We start from the raw sequence: 19176 nt of genomic DNA, 5'->3' as shown, positions 1-19176 counted from the left end.
GTACTATATAATGTATTATAGTTTGGATTCAAGTTGAATAGCATAGCATGACTAGTATACTTAATAATATATTAGAATATACTTACAGTGAAAATATTTTAATATAAGATGTCCATTTGTGATGGCATTTATATTATATAATTAAAATGAATCAAGCCAAATTATGTTTTACCCAAAATGGTGATAATAACTATGAGAAAGATAATAATAGTTTAAGATAAAATTACAATTTATATTTGATTGTAAGCCTATTTTTCTTATCTTTCTCTAAAATAAAACAAGAGTTAACAAAAATAAATTTACACTAAACTAGGAAAACATCAATAATGTCAATTATATCGTTTTTATTTCTCATTCTAATTATCACCAACCAGAACACTATCTTATGTCATACCTTCTTTTATAAATAAATAATAAATAATAACATCTTTCAAACTTCCGTTGTAGTCTAGTTGGTTAGGATACTCGGCTCTCACCCGAGAGACCCGGGTTTGAGTCCCGGCAACGGAAATTTTTTAATACCTCCTCTTCCATTATGTTTTTCAACAGCAACCAAATTCAAGTTGATTTGACTCAAACCAAGTCAAATTGACTTGGCCGAGCTAAATTGATTCTTCTATTTGTTTATTTATTGTTTCTTTGAATATATATATATATATATACTTATTAGACTAAGATATTGAGATATAGTTCATAGTGGATGCCTGGGTAATAGTCATTATTCAACTTGATGATCCACTTCACGAATCTACTGAACAAGTAACAAATGAGCATATGTATCATTTTGATATAAGACTTGAAATAAATAGATTTTATGATACGCCGCCTAATGATGCTTCCAGGTGCACTAAGAAACACAATAGTACAACAGAGATGGCTGGCTATATGCAAGGAACACTGGTCCAAACTGTATCTGAGAACGATCAAACTAGAAATAAGAGGAAGAAAACTGGGCAAGTTGTAGGGTAGGAACATGCTCATTGCAAAACAGGCAATAGTACAGAAAATGAGTGTTAATACTCATAACTTGCCTGCTTGAGAGCAGGAGATTCCCAAATAGTTACAACAGAGCAGAGCAATAAAAACAAAAGAACAAAAGAAAAAAAAAACAAGATGAAAAAAGAAGGAAACACTTATAGGCAAGCAGCCCATTTTGGGAAATCACCCAATTGTTCACACCTCTCCTTGTTATCATAACTAAGTGAAAGCTGCGGCTGTCTCTAAGGTCTTACTAGGACAGGAGTGTTGCCAGTCACAGGCTGAAAGGCGGCAGCAGACTCCAAGCGCTCCCAGGTGATCTTTCGCTTCTCCTCCAGAGCCATTCGCTTCTCTTCCTCCTCCTGATACTTTGTCTGGCAAGACAAGAATAGCTCCTCATCCATCTCAGACAACATTTTCCTCATATTCTGTGTTAGATTCAAGACCGCTTGGTTCCAGTGATTCTGACTGTTTCTTTCCAAAGCTGGGAATAGGATAGGCATGATCACTTGCCGGTTCTGAGCAACCAAACTTATCACGTGATCGTTGTTCCACAAGAAGAGCGCCCGTTCAGCAACCTGAAACATATAAGTTTGTTTGGAGTACATGATAAGGAAAAAAAATATAGAGGAAGCTGATAGGATGTTGAAGATGAAAAGTAATTAATCACATTATCAAAGTCAAACAATTCTAAAAACTTCAGTCTTATAATGACTTACAATGTCCTCACAGCAAATAACTAATTGTAATTTTGACTGTTGGAAAATGGAAACACCACATGCTTCCCTAGGGCCTGGAAACAATCTTACCGAATAACTTCATAAAGTTAAATTTCAGTTTTTTCAATGATTGCATGTGCCTAATTATAGATAGGAATAAGTATATCACAATTACATGTTGATTGGACCCAACTTTATTATCATTTGCAATTCATTTATGGCATCCGCTTCAAAAAAAAAATTCCACATTAAGCAGTCTCCCAAATATATGCAATGTACGAACAAGAACAAAAGTTGCTTCCTGTAGAATCAGAAAAAAGTAATAGAATATTGCGAGTAAAAATTCGAAGGGAGATCTACAGATTAGAAGTAAATGTTTCAGATACAATTATAATTTGATCATTTTTACTCCTAAAAGAGAGTCGGATCAATGCAGTCAAAAGAGAACTATCAAAAAGGAAAGGAGATGTTCCTCTGTTTCTAACATCTTTAAGCATCAAATTACTTTCTGAATCTATTCAACAATCTTCAGAAAATTTGCTTTCCAAAATTACTGCATCAAGATTGCATAAAGCCATACTACATACCAAATTATCAGTTAAGCAACACGAGTATAAAGAGGTTGATACATCCCCACAAATGAGCATACCAACATAATGATCACCAGTGTTACAAAACACTTGGTATGCGTGATAGATGTCATCCCAAGTGCCATACAGAGGTTCGATACATTCCCGCAAATGAATGTACCAACATAATGACCACCGGTGCTACAAAACACTTGGCATCTGTGACAGATGTCATCCCAAGTGCCCTAAAGTGTCAACCATGGGTAGTACAAAAGTATAGGTTCAGAAATTTACATACCATATTCAAACTTTGGTCCCATACCTATAACTTTGCACTTGCCTAATCGAAGCGTCTGGGGCAACTAAACCAAATGTACAATTAAGGATAAACAGAAGCAACCACCAATACAGGCAAAGGAAAACAAGGAGGAAAGTCATGTAAAGAGAAAATCAAGAGCACAAAATGAATAAATTATTAGCTAAAATATCATAATTAATCACAAGAACTAACTACCAATCATTTTATTAATTTATTTCCCTATGAGGCTGGTGAAATATTGAATTGAAACAATCCACAAACCGAGCAGAAAATATTGATTACCTGGAAATGGGAACTATTGATGCAGCAAGCAATGCGTTTAAACAATGGGACCATGCATTTCTGGAATTCTACTACATTAGTAGCTTCCAAGACCTCTTCCAACTCACTCAAAAACATTACTTCTTTCTGACTATTTGTTACTGGCCAGTATTTCAACAACCCTCTAATCACTGCACTTGCTAACTTTGGCTCTTTCTCTATAAACTGCATCACACAATAAGTCAACTGTTGAAGATAAACGCCGACTGTTTTTGGTCTGTGCAAAGGAACTAGTGCTCTGCACAGAAAAATCTTATGTTCCTCTTTCAGAGGCAAGGCAAACCCACTAATCACACTCCCAAATACCTCCAGCAACTCAGCAATTCCATTATGCCGGTCAGTCTCAAACACAAAACGATAGAATATATTACTAACTGCTCTTCTGATGAAAGGACGATGAACCATGAATTTCCCATAAATCTTATGCAAGATTGTTTTCAAGCAATCCCTTTCTCTTGGATCCTCAGAGTCAAAGAGATCAAGCAGTCTTAAAATGAATGTATGGTCGAAGTACTTCTTCCCAATCTTTGCATCAAGCGAGGAGGATGCAATAAACTTGAGAAGGAGATCATAAACAAGTTGCAAATGGGGCCAGGCAGGATCGAACATTGGCTCCTCCTCTTCAGTCTCCCCACCACCAGATGAGTTGGACCGGTAATTCGGAGGGAAGACGCGGAACAAATTATCTGCAAACATCTTACAGCTAGCAGCAATCACTGGCTCAGTAAATCGAGCACTCCCAGCATTTACATAATCAATAAGGTCCAACAGAGTTTGCCTTTTGATGTCTTTCTCAGCTGAATTCTTGTTTGAGTCGGAGAAATCAAAAATGACACAGCAGAGATTCAACTTGCTAATGCAAAGGTTCTGCTTTTCTGCATTAGAGACGTCTTTGAAGGACACAAGAGGTTCAATTCCAGCAACTACGCTCGATGGGAAGACAGCAGATGACATCCGCTTCACAGTGGCAGATCGGGCAGGCCCGACATTGCTGCTGCTCGTTCGCTGGATCGAGTTCCCAGAGGTGGTGGAATTGAGCCCCAGATGGTTGTGCCCGGAACCTGAAGCCGTGTCAGATTTTGAGGACGAGGATGACTTCCGCGGCAACTTGTTAAGGAACTGCTTCCACATGATGCCAAAGTTTTTAGAAGCAAACCCTCAGATCAAGATCATGGCTTTTGATATTTTATCAATTTGGGCAGCAAGTACAAAGCTACCACCACCATAGATTTTGGATCAGAGAGTGACAAGAAACAGTAAACTTATATAGGAGCCATAGTCCTAATGCTATGCGAGAATAATTAGAAAATCCCTAACTTTAGGCACATTGGCACTAAATTTTACAACAAAACAGAACCTATCGTGGGAGAGAGATCAGTGCGACGAAAGGCTAAATCTTTCCTAAGCCGTGAAACAACGGAGAGCAAAATGCAGCTAGATCTACGACTCGAAAGTGGAAAACCGACAGAAGCTCAAAGATCGAGCCGTCCCCAGCTAGGATCAAAAGAAGGAAAGCTAAAATCTTACCTTTAGAAGAAGATTAACAACACAAGATCCTAAATTCGAGAATCTCGCATCAAATTCCACGCCACCGACCTCTACCTGGAGTTCAAAGAAGACCCGGAAAAAACCCAAATCTAGGCTCGGAAGAAAGGAAACTCCACGAACCCTAGAAATCTGGTACCGAAACGAATCCGAGGCTTCCAGGCTCAAAACTTACAGATCTATTGACAAGATCTCGATCAGAAGAACGGATCCGAGTTCGCTTCCAGCGATCCAGCAGCCATGAGATCAAATCAGAGATCTCGAGGCTTCTTTGCTAGAAGAGGGGAGAGAGAGAGAGAGAGAGAGAGAGAGAGAGAGATGGGAATAGAAATGGGTTTCGAAATTCCCCCTTGGGAAAAATAAACTTCGAAATGGGCGGATCTGCACCGTTGGAACTGAAAGGAGGGCGTGATGGGGCAATACGGACCGTTGATCGTGGAGAGGGGAGAGGAGATTGACCGTCTGATGTGATGGTTTCGTCCTCAGGACAAAGGTGGACCAGGGTCCACAGATATGACGTGACACGTGAAGTGATGCCGATAGTCCACGGAGGCTTTGGCGCATAGCGCGGGGGAGGTGCGGGTGCCGGTTAACTTATCCGGTGCCCTTCGATGGGTACAAAAGCATGCATAATTGCATTTTTGTTGGTAAAAGATGAGACTCCTTTGCTAAGTTGGTCTATTTGTCAACACTAACCTCTTCCGAGTTCAATAATTACACCTGAACCCTCCACGAAGATCAATATTTTACCCTTATTTTAGGATTTTTTTTAAAATAAAAAGATAATTTATTTAATATCTCATAAAAGAAGAGAAATATTTAAATATTGGTGAATCAAATTATTACAAAAAAAATAAATATCTCTAAAATTCTACCAACTTGTTCAGTGGAGAAACAGCTCACAGGATACAAAAATCGAAGGCACTTATCCAGATATCCAGGGTAATCATTAACTTGGTTGAGTAGAATTACGGGTTTCCGGAATAAACTATCCTTTATCCTAGAATAATTATATCAAACGCATGAGAAATGGAATAAGTGGCGAATATCCTGATATATTTATCTCAGCTTTCAGCTTTTAAAAGAATAGAATATTCCGTTAAGTTATTCTAAATACAAATAACTAATTTACTCTGTTTAATGTGGCTATAATATAATTACCGAATTACTGAATTTTATAAGACTATAATATATTATACTATTACATATGTTCATTTATGATGTTATTTATAATGATATCCATATTATGTAAAGAATTAAATTAAATTATTTAGACAAAAATTCGAAAAATAATCATGATATAATAATAAAACTACAATATCTTTTAATCTATTTCATATATCTCTCCAAAAAACAAAATTATATTGAACTAGAAAAAGAGTAGTAAGATAAATTCGATCATTTTTATTTCTTATACTAACCCATCATCATCTTTTTGATATTTTATCCCTGTATGTATCCTTTTCTTCTTTTCCAACAAAACACCCAACAAAATATTAGGACTGAGAAAAAAAATTATCCTGAAATATATACTCATTTTATCTCAATCTCAATCTCAATTTTTCTCATTCTGTAGCTAAACGGTCTCCAAGTAACTTTACATGTGGCTGCAGAAAGAAGTGAAGCATAAACTCATACTATATTCAACAGGAGAGCCTACAGAATGAGTTTATGGACATCAAATCGGAGTCTGCTCTTATTGATGACAGAATGGAGAGTGCAACACATATTCATATCATTCTTCAAGCCAAAAAAAAACCTGATTGATTAAGGTACATACAATGTCCTTTATTGCTACTTTAGGGCAACAGTCAAAACTCGAGAAAATATTAAAAGGAACTAAAACAATCCCTGTACATGATCATGTCTTCTGAAGTTGCTGATGCCCGTTGTTTAATTTGTCGACAACTCCCTGGCTGCATCCCTAGGATGATCTGGGAGCTGCACCACAAGGCGAAAACTTACTGAGACGTCCAAAACATGAAAACTTCCTACTAAACTTGATTTAGTTAAGACAGCAGCACAACAGGACTCAATATAATATATAGCAGTGAATTTTACTGAAAGATCCTAGAATATGATGCACTCAAGGCCCTCAAATGGAGAAGTTCGAATCATCCAGTATCTTTTGCAATTCTAGGAATGATAATCATATGCTCTTCTCTCTATAAACAGATACAGAATGCATGTGACTTTATGGTACCAAACACTAAATCGACTACAAAGGAATACCGCCAAGTACCTAAGTTGATAGCCTCCGAGCTCTTCATCAACCGAAGTCGCTTGCATGATGCAACAAACATTCTGCAGTAAAGATGCGCAGATCAGAATTGCGCCATTAAGATTTATATATATATATATATATATATATGAGATGATGCTTGCAAAAATTGATTGGGCATGGCATGTACTATAATTCCTTTCTTGAAGGTAAACATGAAAGAACAGTAAAATGATCAATAGGCTCATGCATATATAAGTTCTCCAAACAAAAATTTTGCAAGTTCTATCTAATTAAAGCCTAGAGATATATTTCATTTACAGACATCACTGTATCATATTTCAACTCAATGGCTATATAATACTCAAGTGAAAAAGAATGCAGAAGTTATTCAGTAGTAGTTGTGCACGAGAGATTCCGTGGACAGGAAAACTACCCTGAAGAAGATATGTGAAAGAATGAACATTTATCTTTTCCTTAAAGGTTTAGGGTCATTTTCTAAGAGGAATCAGATGCAGGAAAATATGTTCTCTTTCTTAATTCATAAGTTACTTGCTTTCTAAAGAAAGCGACATGTACAATGCATTCAATGCTTTGTATTCAACAAGTAGTCCTAAGAGATTGCCACAGCAAGCCTGGAGGGAAGCCCTGGAAACAAGTCCAAGCACCATGGTAAAGCAAACGGCACATATTCTTCAGTCAGTGTAGGAAGGATATATATTCGTGTACCTTAGCATACTTATAGACCTTACATGAGCAACATCTGCTAGTTATTGATGCAATAATCAAATAAACTGGCCAAAATAAGTGGGATCTTATTTCTTGTTATGCTTGGAGGAAGAAAGTAGAAGTAACATAAACATAATAATTCCTCCTTATACACTTGTCACTAGAATTTACCATACATGATCGAAGTCATAAGGACAATGGTAGAGGACTAACACGAAACAAATTGCATATAATACTTTAGCATGACATTAGATCTGACTGTTGCTCACACCAGTCAGCATGCACATCCATTGTCCACATCGACAAGCACCTAAACACCGTAAAAGACATTGTTATCTAAATCCCTAAACCCATGTTCGCTTCAAGAACTTTTCTTTTCTTATTTTGAATACAACTTTATATTCCAAAATAATAGCTAAATATCATAATAACCTCATTCTAAAATATAAACATTATTCATCAAAATTACATCTTATACCATACACTAATATAATTACTAATTTACTGATATCTATCTTATCAACCTACTTTATATTAAAGTAAAGGGTATTCATAGTAATTTTATAAAAAATAGAATATTTTTTTCTTTCTTTTTTTTTACTCCATATCACATCAAAAATAATTATTATACTCTTATTCTAGAATATAAGTAAATTTAAGAATCATTATTTCTGAATAAAAACCTCACTTTGGAAATAACAAAGAGGAAGATTTCTAGAATTGACTTTATTTCTAAAACAAACAATACCTCAGTAAAACATTTTAAAGCCTTCATGTTGTGTATTGTATAATAGCATCGCTTAGCCATGAGCATCCTTAACTCAGTGATTTGTGTTTTCAAATATGCCTCAGTCACTCAACATTGTAATAATGGATAATCATAAAGAAATCGAATAAAACTTGCCTTCGTTGCAAATGGAACCATCACAACCTATTCATGCAGGTACTTCTATCTTATGATATATACTCATTCCTGAATCTCAGCCAATTAGAAGTAAAACACTCCTTTTCTTTTATTGATTAAAAAAACATATAAACATACATATATATTCAGAATACTATAACAGGAAAGACACCCTGACTCATGAGCTATCCTCAATTCTATGAACACAGCATCTCCGTTAATTTTCCATTGATCAAGTGTTATTAGTTCGCCAATCTTTACCAAAAGAACAGCTACTAACATGACGACGACAAGATCCAGAAAAACGCTAAGATCATACTAATCAACTAAAAGACAACGAAAGAAACGTACTTCCATGGGACGTCCCCGACGAGCATCCAATCTCCGTCCTTGTCCTCGTATGTCGGGACGTACTCTGTCCCGTTCACCGGATCCACGAGCCTCCTCTCATTCAGATAGTTATTACCTGCAAAGCGCCAAACTCGCTAATTTAATGCAAGATAGAGCGGTAGGGAATGGAACAAGCACTTGTCATGGCGAGATCTTACGGATGGTGAAGCAGGAGAACATGTCCTGGAGCGCGGCGAGCAGCTGCTCGTATCCGTCGTACGTCTCCAGATCGACTTTCCGCAGGTACGGCGCTCCGTCGACCGCCACCTTCACGTACGCGCAGCTCTTCAGCACGTTCCGCCGGAAAGACCTCACCGGCGGCCACCCCACCACCTGCGCCCTGCACACATTCCATCGGAGAGAGAGCAAGTTGAGACGGTTGGTCCGATGGATTACCAGGGGATAAAATAATGAATCAAGGGCAAAAGCGTCATCTAACAGAAGGCAGTCGACTTTTTTGGTACTACTCACTTGGCAGCTGAAGGCTTCCCGGCTCCGGCGACGGGATCACCGGAGGAGGATCCGGAAGACCGATCCCCGCCACGCATCTCGATCCCGGCTCCCCCGAGCCTGACATCGACGGTCTCGGAGAATCCGCGCTTCCTCTCCAGCTCGGCGCCGCCCCGCGGCCCAGGGAGCCCCAGCTTGAGCTCCGTCTCCTCGTAACCCAAACCCGTCGCCTCCGACTCCGTCGAGCTCTTCCCCGTATCCGTCGACATCGCCGCTCTAGGGTTCCAGCCAAGCTGCGTGTCTCCCCCTTTCGCTCCGACCTTTTTAAGAGAGGAGAGAGAGAAACAGAGAGGGAGGGATGAGCAGAATGGGATGTGTGGTTCTCTATAATCTCTCTTTCTAAGTATTTACCATATATATATAGTTATAGAGAGAGAGAGGAGTTTTGTGTGTTAGATGGAGGACACGTGGCGAAGAGCGCGCGGCGGGGATTGGGGTTTGGTGGAGGAGGACAAGAACATGACGGGCTTTGAGGAATTGGGCCCCCACCTGTCGGTTCGTGCTGTCCCCCCCCCCCCCCCCTCCCCCCCCCCCCCCCCCCCCCCAACAGGTCTCCGGCTTCGCTCTGTTGCCGTCCGTCGCTCTCCGTGTCAGTCTTATACGTGTTAAAGTACCCGTGTGCGCGTGGTGCTTCGCCGCCAGGGAAACGGTACCGGAGAAACCGTAACGGAAAAGTTCTTTTTTCGTTTTTTTTTGGTCTCTTAGTCTCTTTATTAAAAACACCCTATTTTTCTTTTATTTTCTTAAAGATACTCTGAAATTAAAATTCCACAGAAGGGGGATAATTATTTTGTAGCAGACTCTTATCAGTGTTAATATGATATATAAAAATAATAATAAGAGCTTTATTTTACAAATTGTTACTTACTTTCTCAGTTTATTGTAACATTTTTGACCAATTTGCAGAAGAATCCCTCTCCTTTTCAAGCCCACCGTGACCATAATAAATGAACCATTAATATATTACGCATCATTATCATTATAATGATTCAAAAAGAACCAAAGTAAATGAAAGTAATTTCACAAGTCTATCATTAGAAGGCAAGGAGGGTTTGCTAAGTAGACTTATGATTGTTTAGTGAAATGAATACTTTGGGAATAAATTAATCATGGAGATTGGGGGCAATGTCGGGGAAAGCCGATGCTAATGTGACATTGGATTAATTAATCTAATCCTTAGCTTTATCTTATTTTAATTGCCCAACTGGCCGTCAAAGATCTCATTAGGTGATCCTCTTTGGGAATTGTTAAAAGAAATAGACTACTTTAACTATATTACATCAAAATATGACTCCTTTTATATAGTTTATGTGCCTGATATTAGAATTAGCGGGTCGGGTTTAGATTAAATTTATCTATTTATGAATCCAAGACTATCATCATATTACTCTTTGATACCGTTAGGGTACTCACTATTGTTAATTTTTAGAGAGAAATAAAAATTTAATGATGTCCCGATTTAAATCTAGATACACTTATCCAATATTTGAGTGCCATCCCCGTTGGAAGTACTCTCCATTATTGACTAAGATGATTAATTATTAGCAAACTTTGGTTGATAATTATAGAACCTTTTTTTGGTGTTCTCTGTTTCACTTTGAGCTCTGATGCTTTTGGAGCATTTTCATGATGGTGGTAGTTTATCTAGTATTCTATTTTGGGCCAATTAATTATCTAATATATTATTAGAGCTAATTTTATTCTCAAACTCGATAGAAGTATGATTAGTCTGTTAATTTAACAGTTTAAGTTTTTGGATCAAATAGAAAGTGTTGACTTCTTTGATATAATTTATGCCCAATTGGATGGATTAAGGGCATCCATCCACTAATTAATTATGTAAACATAATAAGAGTTCTTTTACAAGGCAATAGTGAATACACAAGTGACATCAAATTTGATGAAGGAATCTTTGAGGACATCAACAATGATATAAGTTCTTGAAATTTTCTTTGACCATCTTAGATTAAACATAGATGCCATGTACAATTAGGCAACAAATGCATGTTATGCTAAAAGCAATTGTAGATTCCATTATGCCCAAATCCTTGTTTAGTTTTAATAAACACCACTCACTTTAAAACATTGCCTGAATAGTAGAAGTAGGTAGCTAATGATGCAGATAAGATTCTTGCATGTGAGGTTAACCCCATGTTAATCCACATGCCTATTGTTGACTATGTGTGACAATGTCATTGCTTCTAGATGAGCTTATATATATATATATATATATATATATAGTGGTTTTGCAATGCTAATGGTTAATTTATTAGGGTTTAAGGGTGGATATGTAATTCTCACTGGATGATGGTAAATATGAAAGTTTTAATAAACTTAGACCCTCTAAACAATACATCTTGGTTTATTTTCCGCATTATATTGACTCATTTAATTATGTAAAATTTTTTAAATGAAATTTCATTAGTAATTTATCATTATTATCTTTTTATTAAAAATATGGTATTTCTATTTTACGTTTCACACTTCGTCTTTGACGATTTTATAACTCTACTTTTATTTTATTTTTATCTATAATGCTCCTTTAATATCGTGACGTTATTTTGACTACTCGACATCGACTAAATTACTAAAATATCATCACTAGTATTTTTTTTCTTCTCTTTGCCCATACTCTGAACAAGACATAAGTAATTTAAGTATTTATAAATTATTTCATATATTATAACAGAATATTCATTTGCTGGTATCGTTTAAATTAATAGAGAGTGTTAAAATGAGAATTATAAGAAAAATAAAGTGTCAGATTACAAAAACCTCAGAGACGAACTGTAAATAACAAAATAGATAAAATATAGGATTTGATTTATAAAATTCTCTTAAAAATATTACATAATTAATTTTAAGTCATGGAGAAACTATTTTGCTCTTTATTTTAGTGGAAAAAAAAGAGACATCTCATACGAAACTAAAACCATATTTTGTATAATAATAATAAGGATTAATTATTTTTTTGTTTAGTCTATAAATAATCTACGCTCGTAGTAGATCGAGGAATAAAGTAAGCAAGGAGTGTGGCGCGATGTCGGGAAGCCACATCAATGGCATCATTAAACTAATGAAGTTTTTTAATACCACATCATTAAACTAATGAAGCTACTCCAACCCCCCAAAACCATTAATGGCAGACAGGGAGTCAAAAGATCTCCTTGGCTGCACTCTTGGCTCTAAGAATCCTCCTCGGAAATTATGAAAGTTTTCTTAATCTACTAATACATAATAATAATAATAATAATCTTAATCTAAGCTAAGATGGACGACCTGGATGTATATAGCTTAAAAATTTGGGTTTAAGATGAGAATATATTAGTAGAGGTCGGCAGCTAATGATGCAGATTAGATTCTGTATCTGAATAACTAATTGAGTGCTTGTCTGTGAGGATTAACTCAATGTTAATCCACATGCAACGAGTGCTTGTATGTGAGAAGAATATGAGATTTGCTTCTCTATCTATTTAATTTTTCAATTATGGCGAACTAATATATAGATTAGATAACTAAATTTATTTTTTACTCTATAGAGCTCCAATAAAAAAAAGAGTGTTTTTTAAGTATCGCAGAGTTAATTATTTATTAATTAGTTTCATAAAAATCTTCGTATTTATATAATAAGAATGCAAAAACTTTAAAAGATATTATCGATATATTATTTTGTTGATGATTATATTATCTTAATATTTTATCAAGTAAAAGACATATATCCTTGACTAATAGTAATGTATATATATCATCATAAGGGTATGAATGTATTTTTATAATTAAACTGATAAAAATTTAATTAAATTTTATCTCTTTGATTATTATTTATTATTTGTATATATCTCTTTTTAGTTTAAGATTGATTTAAATTTAATCTAATAATAGATAGAGATAGAGAATCATATTTAAATTGAAATTTATCACCAAATAATCAAATTTAAATTATTTAATATCAAATGATATCTTTTATACTCAAGGTATAATCATATCTAAGAGAAAAATCTTAACGAAAGAATACAACGTCCAATTCGAAAGTTAAGCACACGTAACCATATTTCATGATTAATATGCTATTTTTTTTACGTAAGGTGGTTTTTAAACTAGTAACGAAAAACGGTATTAGATATGTATAAATTTTAAAAGGGTATTGAAGTATTTGCCATAAAAAAAATTATTAACCCACCACCTTTTATCATATATCTGCACAGGACTTAATCACCGCATGTTAATTATATATAATTACACTCATGGGTGGAGCCTATATTTGGGGTTTTTGTTTGGTATTAGTGTATTTATTATTAAAAACTAAACTATATAATAGGAAAGTTAATTTGATTAATCGAGAATATTTTTAATTAGATGGTCATAAAGGATAATATTTTTATAAGTATTGAAATCTAATTAGAGATATTGCTCCCTAATCAAAGTTTTTCCCTCTCTCACACTCATTAACATTAGATTCCAATAACAACACTCTATTACTGGGCTTTAGGCCTTGGCCCAATTATTTCCTGGGCTTGGCCCGATTCACACAGAATCCGACCCAATTTTATATCTGAGTTTTTTTTTAAGATAAATATTTAATTTTCTCAATATTCACATCCCAAAATAAATATGGCTTCAAAATTCTTATCTAAAATTTAGTTTAAATACGATAAATAAAACTATTTTTTGGGGGTCTTTTCAAGTGAATATTTTATACATGTTTATTATACTTATGCTATATTATACCAAGTAAATAAGCTAATTAATTTTTATACATAGTAGATTAGATAGTTGAGTCTAACTATCATAATAAAATTAGTTACAATGCGTTAATGTCTCCCGTGAAAACTTACTTCGGTGCTTCGCTATCACGATTTCTTATCCTAAACCGATATATAAGTTCGGCTTTTTAATCCAATTTATTTTATAAATATTTTCGAGATTTTCTGACGTGGCGCCACCTCAGCGACATTATATCCCTATCAGCTCGGTCGCGTCACCGTAGGGTTACTCGTGATGGGTACTTGCTACCAAACCCCATAGTTGACAAAGCCCCCTACAATTGGTGTGCTGTCGCTATCTCCAACTCCTGATGAAGTCCGGTCACCGTCCATTCGGCGCCGTAGATCCTGTTTGCGCCGACTGATCTGTACCGTCGATCTTAAGAGAGCAGCCGAAACTAGTAGGGAGAGTTCGGACACGTTAATAGTTTCACCCATTCTTCCTATTATTTTACTTACCGAGTGAATAAAGAATTAAATTTCCTCTCCAGTGTGTATATCTTTAAATTATCTCTACGAGGCAACGGTGATCGAAGGCAGCAAGAAGGCCAGAAGATATTTTTGGGGTAACCGACGAGGTGCTCGGTTTGATCGCAGCCGGAAGCACGCAAAATTGGCGCATTTGCCGTCGGATATGGTGTGTTCTTGATCAAATTCCACGCTCCCCGATGCTCTCAATCTTTTGGGTTTTAATCTATAGTTGTTGCTCCGTGTTTATTTTTTATTTTTTTCCCGATAGTTCGGGTTCGTTTGAGGAGTTGGGAGCTGGAAATGGCATGCGGGTTTTCATGTAATTGATAGGTTATTTGTCGGGTACGAGGGTTTAGGGTTATTTTGTGGATTTTATTGTTGGGTTTCTTGATATATAGGGGTTAGATGATCTTTAGATGCTAGTATAGTTTGTGTTGGGGAAGTTCTTGAGCCAAGAGATTATGATTATGTATACCTGGTGGTGGACTAAGATTAGCGCTATTATGACCTTCTTAGAATGGTTATAAACTTTTACTCATTGAAGTCCTTGCTCCATGAAAGATAATAAGGTTGTATGCTATGTCCCTTGGTTTATATATTTTGGTGCTCTCTGTCTGATTTAACATTTTTGTGGTGCATGTTGTAAATATTATTTGGCAACTATATAAATGAGCATCTTAATTGATGTATATGATCTGCAGGTTGAGTTGTTTCCGCCACACCTTACTTTTTAGAGAAGAAAACGAAGGAAAAGGGTTCTGGTTATCACAGCAAGGTCTATTCAACAAATTGTCTATTTGTTCAAGTCATATCTTCCAGACGTGAAACCGAATTAGGCATTTTGAGAAGGCAATAATCTGAACAGAATTAATGAACTGCTGAATCATTGGGAGTTCAAATTTATTATCTCTCTGTGTTAATTTCCAGTTTGAATACTGCCTAAACTTTGATTGAATTCCTTTCCCGTAACCATAAGGTGAAGGTAGAGGGGGGCATAGATCCTTTATAAATGGAGGCATCTGCACAAGTTGATGGACACGAGCATGTGATTAACATAGCAAAGACCAGCATGGTTACTGCATCAACCAGTGATCAAGATTGCTATAATTATTCTGATGGATTACATTGTGAAGATAGGCCTTCTACAAGTACACAAGCCCCGGCATCTTCATCATCGTCATCCTCATCATCACCAGTTGCATCCAACTCCAGGAATGTCCATTCCAATAGAGGAGGTGAAAATTATGGTCATCACCAAAGAAGTCCTATGAATTCTGGTTTATGGATTTCAATTGAGTTTCTTGTCAATGTGAGCCAAATTATAGCAGCTATAGTTGTACTCTCCTTGTCGAGGCATGAGCATCCGCGAGCTCCATTATTTGCATGGGTCATAGGCTATACTGCCGGATGTGTTGCCACTCTTCCTTATCTTTGTTGGCGCTATATTCATTTCAATGGTCAAGATTCTGGGGAAGAATTAGACGAAACACACCAAAATTCTTTCCCAAACAACCCTGCTGAATCGACTAGTTACACTTCAATTACTTCTGCCCAAGCACTGCAAGCAGATCATCATAGCACTGAACCAGTATCACAACTTGCTTCTGTAATTACTAGTCCAAGGTATTGTATGTAATGCAGTTACACACTGTGCTTAATTTTCTACCATTATGATTTATGAATTGCTCTTCTCTAGCATTTGCTGTTAACTAAACTGCAGCCATATAATAAATATTATGGCAATGTTATTGTTGTATTCTTTCAAATATTAAATAGACATTTATATGGACCCAGGAGAAAAAGATCACTTGCACATTCATGATATCTTCCTTGCTCTTTAGCATGCTCCATACCTTGGCTTTTGAGCACAAGAATGAGAGCAATTTAAACAGAAAGAGAAGATACTAGATAGAATTTGGATACCTGCATCTAATTTACAAAAAAATGTTTTGGTTAATTCGTTCTGTTCTTGCAGGATTCATGCATTGTTTGACCATTTCAAGATGGTAATAGATTGTTTTTTTGCTGTTTGGTTTGTTGTTGGGAATGTTTGGATCTTTGGTGGGAGCTCTTCAACCGATGCTCCCAACTTGTACAGGTATATGCACAGTAATTCTGCATTTCATCCACTTAATTCATATCTGGATCCACCTTGACTTATTTTCCTGGTCTCTAGGTTATGTATTGTGCTCCTGACAGTCAGCTTTATTGGGTATGCCGTGCCTTTTATCCTATGCGTGACGATATTCTGCTGTCTACCTTGCATGATGTCTATCTTGGGATTCAGAGAAGATTCTAGCCGTGGTAAGGGAGCCAGTGCAGAAGTAATTAATGCTCTGCCAACCTACAAGTTCAAGTTAAAGAGAAGTCGAAATAGAGGGAATGAAATTATCTCCAATAACCTACGCGAGGGTGGAATCCTGGGCCCTGGTACTAATAATGAGAGAATAATTTCTGCTGAAGATGCTGTGAGTTCTTTCATGTTTTACATTTCATCATTGTTTTGCTATTTTGCTAATTTCCCTTTAACTGTCTTCATAGAAGTTGCTAGTTGCTCCATGTTGTAAATCTTTTGGCATTGTTTTGATTTGAAGCTAAGCTCCGAACTCAATTAGTTAGTCTTGGTTTTTTTAAGAGTAAATATAATTAGATATGAAAAACATAAAAAAATATTTAGTTACTGAACCAATTTGGGAGTTCCTGAACTACTTCAGAGAGGGTCCCTAAACTCAAAGCAAATAAAGCTTTGTGTCTCCCTTATGAACTTTTGGATGATAGAAGAGAAATCTAACGTCTGCATCTTTGGATCTATGTTTAAGTTGACACTTCTTAGTTTTAATGGAATGGTAAAAACCAAAAAGGAAACATCGGTTTATAGAAGTCCTTTCATAGAACCTTCTTAACTTCAAGTTGAGAACCCCATGTTGTTGAAAAAAGAATTGGATAATGATATCAATTGGTGGAAGGGCCTCAACTACTGGGATTCAAGTCTACAGTCCATCCTATCTGATCGAGACTCCTCTCTATATTGTTGGAACTTCTTGTATGTTTGATGCCTGAGTTAATTATTTGATTATGCGTTGTTGGTTACTATCTAAGGGTACTTTGTGATTGTCTTGAACTTCCTCAGAATGCTTGCTTTTATTGATTTATTGTCTCGTTATTAATTGGGGCCCATGCCCTTAGCTATCATTTCTTCTTTGCCATCCTTTCCATCTATTCAACAAAATTTTAATTTGCTGTCTTCTGCTGCAATTGATAGGTTTCCTTAACATAATTTATTCATCTAATGGCATTAAGAATACATCTGAGTTGACCTAAAAGTTATTTTATTTCTTGTTGCTTTTGATTGATACTTAAATGGCACCTTAATCTAGAACCAGAGGAATTAATGACTAGGAAGAATGTTTACATCGATCGTTTTCTCCTGAGGCACTTGTTTCATTTATGATTTACTAATGATGCTGACATGTGCAACGATGTATTTATAACTCAGAAGAACATTAAATTGATTAATTGACTTAGGGCGCACTTGCTTCATGATTCCTACTAGGTGCCGAAATTAGTATAGCAAACTTAACTTATACATGTAAATTTGATTCTCTCCTGGCCACATTCAAATTGTCTGTAACATAGACACTTCACTTTTAACTTGGGGTTTGAAAAATCAGCTCTTTCATTATCAAGGCGTGGTTTGCAATTTATTATAAACCACAAAGTAATGTTCAATGCCAAGTGTGGTCTTTTGCAGGTTTGCACCATCTGCCTTGCAGAGTATTCAGACAATGATGAGCTTCGTGAGCTGCCCTGCTCCCACTTCTTCCATGTTTCCTGTGTAGATAAATGGCTCAAGATCAGTGCAATATGCCCCCTTTGCAAGTTTCAGATAGGATCTGAAGCAGCAGGGTCGGTGTTTGGTGCGCAGTTCAGCCGTCGCCGTGGCAACAGGAGAATAGGGAGAGGTGTTGATTCCACAAGAGTTGCAGTAGTGTAGGCTTCAAACAACTATCTGCTCAAGTGTTGTTTGAAGAAGTAGTGGATGGCAATTGTGTGCCTAATGTTGTTATATACTTCTATGTTTGGAGGATCCTTCAAACAAGGTATCACTCAGGCCTCAATCTTCTCTGTGTTGCATGTCTACACCGGATGCATGGAGATTGATTGTACCATGAATTGAAGGTTTCTCTTTTACTTTAGGAGGACTGGATTTTCCTTTACTTTTGCTCTTACCCCATGTTACGACATAATCTTTCCTCCATGATGCAGCTGACATCCATGTCTGTGGTGCAGGTGAGAAGCCTGATAATTCAAGTATGGATAACTCAAGGGGCCTATGAAGAGCTCATCAAACTTAATGAAGGCTTCTTGAGTCCAACCGACTATAGTTTCATACGAGTGTCAAAATACTTATTCAAATATTCTCAGAAGAACAGTACAAGCTCTTCTAGGATTTCTGAGCAAAAATGCAGGCGAGATATCTTCTTGGAGATGTAATGAGAGTTGTCATTGAGATTTGTTGAAATTCTTGTTGTATTAACTATGTTCTCCACCTGTGCAGTTGATTTACCAAATGGTTTGAATTTAAAAGTATGTATGATAATTTATGCTCACGTGGACTACAATTGCAATTTCCAAATCTTCATTTCTACAAAATAGACGGTCGACTCTTATAAAGTGGACGACATTATTCGTATTAAATCCCTAAATATCGAACTCTCCTGTGATGAAAAGATTTGC

The 19176-nt window shown here is 36.3% G+C and overlaps 3 protein-coding genes and 1 non-coding gene across 6 annotated transcripts; 2 read left to right on the top strand and 2 right to left on the bottom strand.

Moving 5' to 3' along the window:
* The first annotated feature begins 437 nt into the window (after window positions 1-437).
* Window positions 438-510, top strand: TRNAE-CUC (transfer RNA glutamic acid (anticodon CUC)). Its single transcript has one exon. It is a non-coding gene; the product is annotated as a tRNA-Glu (tRNA).
* A 448-nt stretch (window positions 511-958) lies between these two features.
* On the bottom strand, window positions 959-4764 carry LOC140765909 (serine/threonine protein phosphatase 2A 57 kDa regulatory subunit B' kappa isoform). The gene is made up of 2 exons (XM_073105222.1): window positions 2868-4764; window positions 959-1556 (listed from the first exon to the last, which is right to left on the bottom strand). The coding sequence occupies exons 1-2, from the start codon at window positions 4035-4037 to the stop codon at window positions 1221-1223; spliced, it is 1506 nt and encodes a 501-aa protein (XP_072961323.1). The 5' UTR covers window positions 4038-4764; the 3' UTR covers window positions 959-1220.
* A 1357-nt stretch (window positions 4765-6121) lies between these two features.
* LOC140760073 (auxin-responsive protein IAA1-like) lies at window positions 6122-9534 on the bottom strand. The gene is made up of 5 exons (XM_073096911.1): window positions 9167-9534; window positions 8854-9035; window positions 8657-8771; window positions 6694-6755; window positions 6122-6392 (listed from the first exon to the last, which is right to left on the bottom strand). Exons 1-5 carry the CDS (start codon window positions 9412-9414, stop codon window positions 6376-6378), a joined length of 624 nt encoding a protein of 207 aa, XP_072953012.1. The 5' UTR covers window positions 9415-9534; the 3' UTR covers window positions 6122-6375.
* Window positions 9535-14415: 4881 nt separating this feature from the next.
* On the top strand, window positions 14416-19049 carry LOC140760474 (E3 ubiquitin-protein ligase At4g11680-like). 3 transcript variants are annotated; one of them, XM_073097459.1, is made up of 7 exons: window positions 14416-14605; window positions 15141-15288; window positions 15416-16062; window positions 16415-16537; window positions 16616-16907; window positions 18191-18618; window positions 18730-19049. In XM_073097459.1, the coding sequence occupies exons 3-6, from the start codon at window positions 15449-15451 to the stop codon at window positions 18431-18433; spliced, it is 1272 nt and encodes a 423-aa protein (XP_072953560.1). In that variant the 5' UTR covers window positions 14416-14605; window positions 15141-15288; window positions 15416-15448; the 3' UTR covers window positions 18434-18618; window positions 18730-19049. The 3 variants fall into 3 exon arrangements, with proteins under 3 accessions (XP_072953560.1, XP_072953566.1, XP_072953552.1); XM_073097465.1 differs by having other exon boundaries at window positions 15141-16062; window positions 18191-18539; XM_073097451.1 differs by having other exon boundaries at window positions 15141-16062.
* The last annotated feature ends 127 nt before the right edge of the window (window positions 19050-19176 follow it).

The sequence above is a fragment of the Typha angustifolia genome, chromosome 1 (assembly GCF_048772165.1).
Source record: "Typha angustifolia cultivar Huaian chromosome 1, ASM4877216v1, whole genome shotgun sequence".
In the NCBI taxonomy this organism is placed as follows: domain Eukaryota; kingdom Viridiplantae; phylum Streptophyta; class Magnoliopsida; order Poales; family Typhaceae; genus Typha; species Typha angustifolia.
This window is presented reverse-complemented; position numbering and strand designations above follow the sequence as displayed.

Bases quoted from the DNA above. Each gene is read 5' to 3' on its own strand.
- LOC140765909 (XM_073105222.1), bottom strand. From the start codon at position 4,037: ATGTGGAAGCAGTTCCTTAACAAGTTGCCGCGGAAGTCATCCTCGTCC. The intron at 1,557-2,867 runs GTAATCAATATT...TATATGTTTCAG, and splicing joins TCAATAGTTCCCATTTCCAG to GTTGCTGAACGGGCGCTCTT.
- LOC140760073 (XM_073096911.1), bottom strand. From the start codon at position 9,414: ATGTCGACGGATACGGGGAAGAGCTCGACGGAGTCGGAGGCGACGGGT. The intron at 8,772-8,853 runs GTAAGATCTCGC...GGCGCTTTGCAG, and splicing joins GTTCTCCTGCTTCACCATCC to GTAATAACTATCTGAATGAG. The intron at 6,756-8,656 runs GTACGTTTCTTT...TCTTTACTGCAG, and splicing joins GTCGGGGACGTCCCATGGAA to AATGTTTGTTGCATCATGCA.
- LOC140760474 (XM_073097459.1), top strand. From the start codon at position 15,449: ATGGAGGCATCTGCACAAGTTGATGGACACGAGCATGTGATTAACATA. The intron at 16,063-16,414 runs GTATTGTATGTA...CTGTTCTTGCAG, and splicing joins TCTGTAATTACTAGTCCAAG to GATTCATGCATTGTTTGACC. The intron at 16,908-18,190 runs GTGAGTTCTTTC...GGTCTTTTGCAG, and splicing joins TAATTTCTGCTGAAGATGCT to GTTTGCACCATCTGCCTTGC.